The sequence below is a fragment of the Oryzias melastigma genome, linkage group LG21, assembly GCF_002922805.2.
Source record: "Oryzias melastigma strain HK-1 linkage group LG21, ASM292280v2, whole genome shotgun sequence".
Taxonomy (NCBI): Eukaryota; Metazoa; Chordata; class Actinopteri; order Beloniformes; family Adrianichthyidae; genus Oryzias; species Oryzias melastigma.
Window position 1 is genome coordinate 12,420,442 of NC_050532.1, and position 9,012 is coordinate 12,429,453.

General features: G+C 40.1%; 2 protein-coding genes across 2 annotated transcripts in view; both read right to left on the reverse strand.

Moving 5' to 3' along the window:
- LOC112137964 (WD repeat-containing protein 3) overlaps positions 1 to 1,476 on the reverse strand; it is a 3,723-nt gene extending 2,247 nt beyond the window's left edge. Inside the window, exon 1 of the mRNA XM_024260485.2 lies at positions 1,451 to 1,476. Coding sequence (XP_024116253.2) covers positions 1,451 to 1,476 — 26 coding nt within the window. The remainder of the gene's footprint in view (positions 1 to 1,450) is intronic.
- Positions 1,477 to 5,072: 3,596 nt separating this feature from the next.
- Positions 5,073 to 9,012, reverse strand: part of hcn5 (hyperpolarization activated cyclic nucleotide-gated potassium channel 5) — a 12,098-nt gene continuing 8,158 nt past the window's right edge. The window contains exons 9-10 of the mRNA XM_024260593.2: positions 7,646 to 7,883; positions 5,073 to 5,359 (exon numbers count right to left, since the gene is read on the reverse strand). Coding sequence (XP_024116361.1) covers positions 5,187 to 5,359; positions 7,646 to 7,883 — 411 coding nt within the window. The 3' untranslated portion in view covers positions 5,073 to 5,186. The remainder of the gene's footprint in view (positions 5,360 to 7,645; positions 7,884 to 9,012) is intronic.

The following is a 9,012-nucleotide window of genomic DNA, read 5'->3' on the forward strand; positions in this document are numbered from 1 at the left end:
CTTGACTCGGACTTGAGGACAAAGACTTGGGACTTGACTCGGACTTGCAAAACAATGACTTGGTCCCACCTCTGTGAACTGCTATAGATTTTAAATTCTTCCTTGGTCCAATAAGAACCTGCTATGCTTCTAGAAAGATGCTGATGAGGCATGAAATACAATCATGAGCAGTAGGTTTGTATTTTTGTAAACCTGACTGAAAAAGCACTTTGTCTCAATTGAACTTATTTAGCTTCTCTGATCCTAGTCCTGGGGTCTGCAACCTCAACAAATTAAAGAGCCACCCAGATCATTTCTTTACAGACCACAACCCAGTAGGAGCCTCAAAATCTTACCTCACCTTTTATTATTATGATTGATATAAACAAAGAGTTTCTGCTGATGGGCTGCACGGTGGCGCAGTGGTTAGCGCTCTTGCCTCACAGCGAGAAGGCCCCGGTTGGAATCCCGGCTGGGACCTTTCTGTGTGGAGTTTGCATGTTCTCCCCGTGCATGCGTGGGTTTTCACCGGGGACTCCAGCTTCCTCCCACCGTCCAAAAACATGCTTCATAGGTTCATTGGTGACTCTAAATTGCCACTAGGTGTGAATTTGAGAGTGACTGGGTGTGTGATTGAGGCCCTGAGACAGACTGGCGACCTGTCCAGGGTGTACCCTGCCTTCGCCCATCAGCAGCCGGGATAGGCTCCGGCAACCCCGCGACCCCGAAAGGGACACAGCGGTCAGGAAAATGGATGGATGGATGGTTTCTGCTGATTTTCTTTTGGCAGAAATGAAACATTACCACAAGTGAAAAAATACTTTAAAAAAAAACTATGAAGTAGTTAACAACTTTTGACAGAGATTATGTCATTTCAAAAATAAGAGATCCAGCGTCACATAAGATAGTCCCAGTGCAGCAAACAAAGAGGCAGGTAGTATGATGATTATAAAAAATAGAAATAAAACAATGTACATTTTTGTGTTGCATCTCAGCCAGAAATTTGTAAATCTAACCAACCAAAATAAAATGAAAACTAATGTATTTGGACCTTTACTGTATTGTTTAACCTAAAATACTTGAATTTGTTCAAGTATCGATGAAAAGCTTTATATTGTGCAACATCGTAAATATGTGTTTTAATCATTCTTAGTAACTTCCTATTAAAATTCTCTGGAACTCAGCACTAACAAAATCTGTCAATGTTTTAGTTCGACTTGGGAATGAGTTGAATAAAGTTTGATTTACTTTACTTGTTTTTCCTTTACTACTTACTTCTTTTTTACTTGTCAGTAACTTTTAATTTTAAAAACATTTTAGTTTTCTTTAACCAGAGAGCCACAATGGAGGGCTAGAAGAGCCACATGTGGCTCTGGAGTCTCAGGTTCAGACCCCTGCCCTAGTCTCAGTACCTCACTAGATGAGATGGAGCTTTGTCTTTAAATGACCACTAGGTGGTGCTGTTCTTTACCAGACTGAATCCTCCAAGCTTTCCATGATTTTCAGGTTTATTTTCACTAATCCAGAACCACATCAGGTTCAGTTAACTGTTTCTTAGTCTGTTTTCACATAAAAAATCTTTCAAGAAACCCTACAAGAAAAAATTCTTGTCTCCAGCTTTGTGTTTAGTTGTTTTTTCTGATTTGGGATTTATTTGTGACAAACGTCATGTTTTGGTCCTGTTCACAAGTACATTTTTTTGACTCTAGGCCCTTTTACAACCACCGTTCCTAACCCCATGCATGCCTTTGGCCCTGCAACAGACTGGTGACCTGTCCAGAGTGTACCCCGCCTTCACCCTCCAGCAGCTGGGATAGGCTCCAGGAATCTTTTGACCTCAAAAGAGATTGGGCAGGTTTGGAAAATGGATGGATGATGTGTGTCTTTGGGACGTGGGAAGGACAGAATTACAACATTCTCTTTGTAGTTAAAACTCTTTAATAATGACACTAAATAGGATTTTACTTAGTTTGTCTAGCCGCTTTATTGAAAAAGAGTTGTTGTAAAAAGCAACAAAATAAATTGCAGAATTACAGCGAGTGTACAAGAAGAGAGGGACAGAATTTTGCTGGTTTAATGAGCATTGATATGATGATGCTTTCATTTAAAAAATGTACAGAAAGCAACTGACTTTCACACATGACAGATCAGGATGAGGGTTTCAATTCATTTCATCAGCTAATGTCTCAATCATTTGTGATGTCATGAGGGATGAAAATCCTCTAAAGTTCCATAAACGTTGTTGTCCTACAGAAAATTACAAGCATTTCATTAGTTTGTGGTCAAATCAGAAAGGTTCTGGTTTTATTTTCACTACTGTTCAAACGTTTGGGGTCACCCAGACAATTCTGTGATTTCTATGGAAAGTTGCACTTTTATTTACCAAATGAGTTGTACAATGAATAGAAAGTATAGCTAAGACTTTGACATGGTTAAATAATGATATTTATTTGAAATAATAGTTTAAACTTTTGCAAGGAATCCTCCATTTAATTCCAGCATTGCAGACCTTTGGCATTTCAGCAGTTTGTTTGTTGAGGTCATCTGGAGAAATCTTACCCGGCCCTTCTAGAAGCCCCTCCCACAAGTTCACAAGGGCACTTCAGTTGAACCATACGGTCAAGCTGCTCCCACAACAGCTCAATGGGGTTTAGATGTGCTGACCATTTCATTCCAGATAGAATTCTCTAAATAGTTCTCACACAGATTGGAGGTGTGCTTTGGGTCATCGTCCTGTTGTTGGATGAAAATGGCTCCAATCAAATGCTGTCTGGAGGGCATGGCATGGTGTTGCAAAATGGTGATCTTGTTTACCCTAAACAAATCCCCCACCTTACCAACACCAAAGCAACCCCAGAACATCATGTTACCCCCACCTTGCTTGACAAATACGATTCCACTGTTCCAGCATTGTTCTGTGTCTCACAAATGTTCTTATGTGTGGTCCAAATACCTCAATCTTCGTCTGCCCAATGTTTGTGTTCTTTAGCCCATATTTATTTTTTTCTTTTGTTAGACAGTCTCAGATTTGTCTTTTTTGATACTCTGCCTTGAAGGCCAGCATCCTGAAGTCACCTCTTCTGCGTAGATGTTGACACTGGTGTTTTGTGAGTACTATTTAATGAAGCAGCCATTTGAGGACCAGTGAGGTGTCTATTTGTCAAACTGGAGGCTCTAAAGTTCTTATCTTCTCGCTCAGTTATGCAGCAGAGCCCCCACTTTGTTTTCTATTCTGGTTAGAGTCTGTTTGTGCTGTTCTCTGAAGAGAGTAGCACACACCGTTGAAGGAAATCTTCAGCTTCTTGGTGATTTCTCTCACGGATTATCCTTCATTTCTCTCTTGGCAGGTATCAGTCATGTCTGACTATGCTAGTTGAGGGCTTGCTCATCATTATCATTATCATGTCTTTTAAGTCTGTTGAGGTGGGCTACTGTGTCGGCTTGAGCTCCCTTTTTCAGAGAGCTTTTCCAACTTCCCTAGCTTCTCTAACCAGTCAAACTGTTTTCAGTTACGCAAACATGATTGCACAAAGGTTTTCTGTTCTTCTGTTCGCAAAATGAACAAACTCATTGCACCACTGGAGTGATAGTTGCTGGAAATGGTCACTTATGTAAACACTGCACCAAAACAAAGATATTTGCAGCTAGATTTTGAATCATTTACCACATCAATAATGAATAGGGTATTTCTCATTAGTTAAAGTTGTCTTTATTAAAAAAATATGATTGTTTTTTTAAATAGGAAAATTTCTAAGAGACCCCAAACTGTTGGTAATGTACATTATTGTTAAAGATGTAGGTTGTTCAGAGTGGCTCTGTATGGTAAGGATGTCTTAGAGCCACTGTGGTACGAAATGAGCAAGAAAAGCCCCAAGCCTTTGGATATAAACTGATTATTCTAATCCTTTTTAAAACAATTTTACCACACTAAAAATAATAATAATAAAAAAAATTCTTTAAGTATAAAACACTGAATCCATTGATTGTAAGTGTGAATGGGTCCTCTGGAGCCACATCTTTGTACTGACACTTCCAAAGCTCTTTCAAAATGTTGTTCAATATAAAGAAAAACCTTTTAACAGAATGCTTCCGGGGACTAACACTGAAGTGGAAGCAGACACTCAAGTAACATGTTTTCCCAACACGCCTGACACTGAACACAACCATTCTGGTTCTTTATGAGCAGGACCTTTCACTTCTGTTTACCTCGCACACACGTTGTTCTGTTACCTATAGAATGTCCTGAACAAGTTTACTCTAGAGCAAAAGAGAATACATTTGATAAAAACACATACTTTCTGCAAAGTTTCTGCTCAGACATACTAGCTGATGGGTATTGATCTACACTTCCTGCTGTGTGGCTTTAAAACAGAATGTGCAGTGTTCCTCCACGTCTTCGCCTTCCTCTATTTACGGTTTCACTCATTTATGGATTGTTTTTCAGTCACGTGAGTTTTGGTCATAAAAACTCTGACAACTCAAGAAGCTTGTATGAAATGTGTCTGAAGGAAGTGCTGTAGTGCTGAGGTGCATCTCTGTTCCCGGAGGGGAGTGGAGGCACACAGCAGAGTCCCCTCTGGAGCGCCCCTGCATGGAGAAATGGCATCGGCTGACGCAGGAAAAAAATCCTGATATACTGCAGAAGATAATCGTGGTGGATAATCAAGAGCAGGTGTTCATTAAATGATCACCTAATCCTGGTTTTAAGGTGCAGAGAAGGGGGACACTCCTCATGTGCGTCATAGAGTACGCGGTCACTGCAGTCTTTTCTCTTTATATTGAGCAATACTCCAGTGCTCTTTAATACATGTTTACAAAGGGGATGAGACGGGGAGACGGGTTCTCTGTATTTGTGGATGCGTCTGGTCCCTAACCCCCATGAATAAGGGGGGGAATACTGTATACGTATATTGCCTGACCTTTTCTTGAGTGCCAGACATGACCTTTTACTTTTTGTAATCAACTTTAAAGACAGCGCTGCTTGAGTAGAGAATCATATTTAGGCATGCCCAAACCAAGCACTCTACAGACTTAAAACACTGTGTGTTTATATACTTTTTTTTCTTTGAAAGAAAGAGAAAGTAATGTCTAGATTTAAAATATACCTTTTAGTGAAGTATGCAGATTTGCAAACACTGTCTCTGTACATCACTGTAGTTGCTCTGTAAATGGCTTCTCTCCACAACAGCACTGCATAGATTTAGATTTCATAGCAGTTCAGCATCAGGGTTGAGCAGGACACTTTTTTCCAAATCCTTCCTGATTTCTGGGAAGCTCCCGAGTACATCCTGAAGATTGTTCCAGGACAGAGAGAAGCACTGGCAGTCAGTCAGTGCCCTGACTGTGGCCAGATGTTTGCCTTTGGTAAGCACACATGTCTCTGCAGAAAGAAGCAGAAGGCTGTTGGTTAATGAGCGAGCAGACACTAATGACGGAGATGAGCTTTGACAAGTAATCCCAAATTAATACCCAGACTTCACTGAGTTATTAGGAGAAGCCTGCTTAATGCCAGTTATTTGGTGCCAAAAAAGATGGGTAATTCTCTATCTAAAGACTAAGAAATTAAACATGTGATATTTATTTTAACAGTTTCATAGCTTATTTTTGGTTATTAAATGTACAAGTTATCATTTAAATAAAAACACATGAGAATATTATCTTTGGAGATTCTTAAAGTGTAATTTTTTTTCTCCCTTCTTGCTCAATTATGAACTTTCTTGTGTTTTCACCGTCATGGAAACTCAAGGAGAAAAAAATCTCAGCACCACACCTGATGTAACTTCCTACTAAACTACAGTAAGAAGTTGATCTGAAATACCTGGTAGTTCTGTTTCTAGGGCTGACTCTAACCTCCTTCAAAGCAGTCTACTCTTCTCTTAAAAAAAAAATCCAGTAAGCAAAACAACTATTCATTTTGTCAGTCTGTCATGGCTGAAAAAAGTCAAACATTGAAATATTCATGCAACAAGAGGCACTTACTCGGATTACAAAGCCTGCATTTGACTCACATGTCCCACATGTGGACATTAACAATGTAAACAGCCCAGATTAACTCAAACCACTGATATGTGGGGCTCAATCTGTGACATATCAGACGTTTTGCCATCCAGGTTCTGCCCGAGCATCAAACATCATCTAACATGCTTTAAGTGTGTCTGAGCTGACAAAAAACACAACTTCACAAATGGTAGAAACAGACGTGAGCGGATCTCTGTTTACTCCTGAAGAAGACTGCCTTCCATATGGCGTTTAGTGGAGTCAACCATGAACTCCTGCTGTTCTACATGTGAGGGTAAGGCGTCTGTCCACTGAGACATGCGGCGATCTGCTCCAGGAATTAAGCTTAATCATGATCACATAAAGTCAAAGAATGAATTTTGTTGAAACAGTAGAGCTGTGGATCAACTAACTCCAAGGAACCTGAATGAAGCGCTGAAAGTGAAATAAAAAGGGAGCCAGTAAAGTGTTGGATTGTTTTCCTCCAAATGAGTAGACTGAACAGTACTGCGTTATACTGAGGCATACTCAGTACTGTGTGTCTTTGCATTATTAATCATTTATGAACCAGTGACTTGATCCAGTTTTTGTGTGGAAATGGAATTTGCATATTCTGAGTCCTTAGTCTAGAGAAGCTCTGTGAGTGGGACTTCCAGACTGTGAAGCTCTGAGATTGAGCACATTTCAGACAGCGGTGTAGTGCTATTGAATGAGAACATTGTTTGGGACATCTCATGAAAGACACTGGCTGTCATAAAACGCTGGTCATCATACCAGACTATAAAATGTGAAGCTTAATGTTAATAAAGGGCACTGTGGAAAGATGTAAGAGGGAAAAAAAGTTATTCTTACCAAAAAAATCTGAAAATGTTTAAAGGGCCTATATCATGCTATTCTAAGACTTTCAGAGTAAATTATGTCCCTATATATAATGATATATTACCTTTCACACACTTTATGAAATATGACTTATTTTTGCAAGCTAATTTTTCTCCACAGAAGGAAGACGCCTTAATCTATAAGGCTCCGCCTTTCGGCCCACGTGGGTACCGTCCATTTCATGACGTCATCCTAGCGCCGGCAGCGTGTCTGTGTTTCGGCCATGAAAACATACAACATCCCAACTTTTTTTTACAGTAGATGTGCATATTGTGCTTATAAAATCAAACAGTTTTGTCGATCACCAGTAGCTCTGTGGAGAAAGAGTATGTGTTTGTGTGTGTGTGTGTGTGTGTTAGCCTGGGGGTGGTGCTGGCAGTACAGACTTCCTTGAAGGGGCTGTTCCCCACTTTGTGACATCACTACGTGAGGACCCGCTCGTTTTCATGGGTTGGGAGGGGGTGGTGCTCAGAGTGAAGGTTTTTAGAGGACTGCTCAGAGATGCATAAATGGATCAAAATACCGCTTTGGGGTTCTTTATAGTGAGGAATGAACAGTATAATTTTGCATGATATAGATCCTTTAAAATGACACAAGGAGTCCTCTGAGACTCTACTTAAAAAAAAAATAAAACACATTGTTCTACAACAAGACTCCTCTTTTTTTGCTACTTCTAACTGCTCTTAAAAACTTCTGTTTAAGTATCAAATAAAAGTAAATTGGAGTACCTGCAGTACTAGTTGATGTAAGAAAGAGTATTCTAAAACAGCGGTATCTGAATCCGACCCACCTCCAAAATAGTCTCCATCACACAGCTCCCGCTCATAGGAATCGGTCTCCAGGAGAACCTGACCGTGGTCAATGAAAAACATGCGATCACCAGGGACGTGCTGGCGAACAATGACATCTCCTTCCTGGAAAACCTCGTACTCCAGCTTAAGAAGCATGGAGTTGATAAAGTTTTCCTCTCTGTTCTGAAACATAGGCACTTTCCTCAGCAGTCGGCTGCACATTACCATCAGGATTTGCTGAAAAACAAAGATTAGAAGTCACCTTCAAAAAGTTTTGCATGTAAATTAAAAGTGACTATACGAGAGTCCCATTTCTGTTATGTGTTTTCATAAACACCAAATAAATACTTGAGAATGTTCAAAGATCTCTAACTACACACTTTTAATATTTATGTGCTCCAGTGAAACTCCATCAGCCACAACTGTGTTTTTACAATATGTATTTAAACACAAATCTTTAAAATCATAGCGACGTGGAACAGCTTTGCCAAATCCTCATATTCGACTCCACGGATCAAATATTTTTTATACCGGTATTACAAAACTTTGCTGGATCTGATCAAATGTGATCAGGTCTGGTCAGATAAGGATATGCAGATCCGCCCACAGGATCAGAGATAAGAACCCAGAAAAATACATAGATTTCACCAGTAAGGAGGAAGAGTCTGCACAACTTTTGCACTAGGATGATCATCTTTAAAATTGGACAAATCAATTCATCGTATTTTGTTTTTGGTTCTGATTTAGCAGGATTTTTAACAAACTGTTTGAATATCACTTTAATTGTACTCCATTTCTTTAGTACGAGGTCATATGTTTGTTAAAAGATGTTACCATGCAGTAAAGTGTTGAATTGTTTTAGTTCTGGAGGCTGTGGAAACAGACCATGTGAGACCTGCTGCTCTGGACCTGCAGGAGTTCATATGTTTATTTCCTTTTTTCAACCATTCTAAATATACTCAACCTTTCGGCTTAATTTTTCCGGGGTTGCGACAGCAGAGTTTTTACGCCGAATGCCCTTCCTGACACAACCCTGTATTTGACCCAGTTAGGCAGCAGCGTCGAGGGTCTTGCCTAAGGACCCAATCTGGATGAGATCGAGCCCAGGGCTCCTGCCTGCAAACCCTGCCACATTTCTGCTCATTTTTCAACAAACCCCACACTACTGAGAGCTACAGGATATTATGGGACAAAAAGAATCCACCATATTATAAGGCACTCCGACGCTCAATGTATGACATCAAATTGCATTGAACCTTTGTTGAGCCGGCTCGCTCACGGCTGTGGGTCGCGACTCATAAGGTTTGAGTCGAGACTCAGAGGTGAACCAATAGCAGTGAGTCAGAGCTGTTTGCAGCAATTGCTG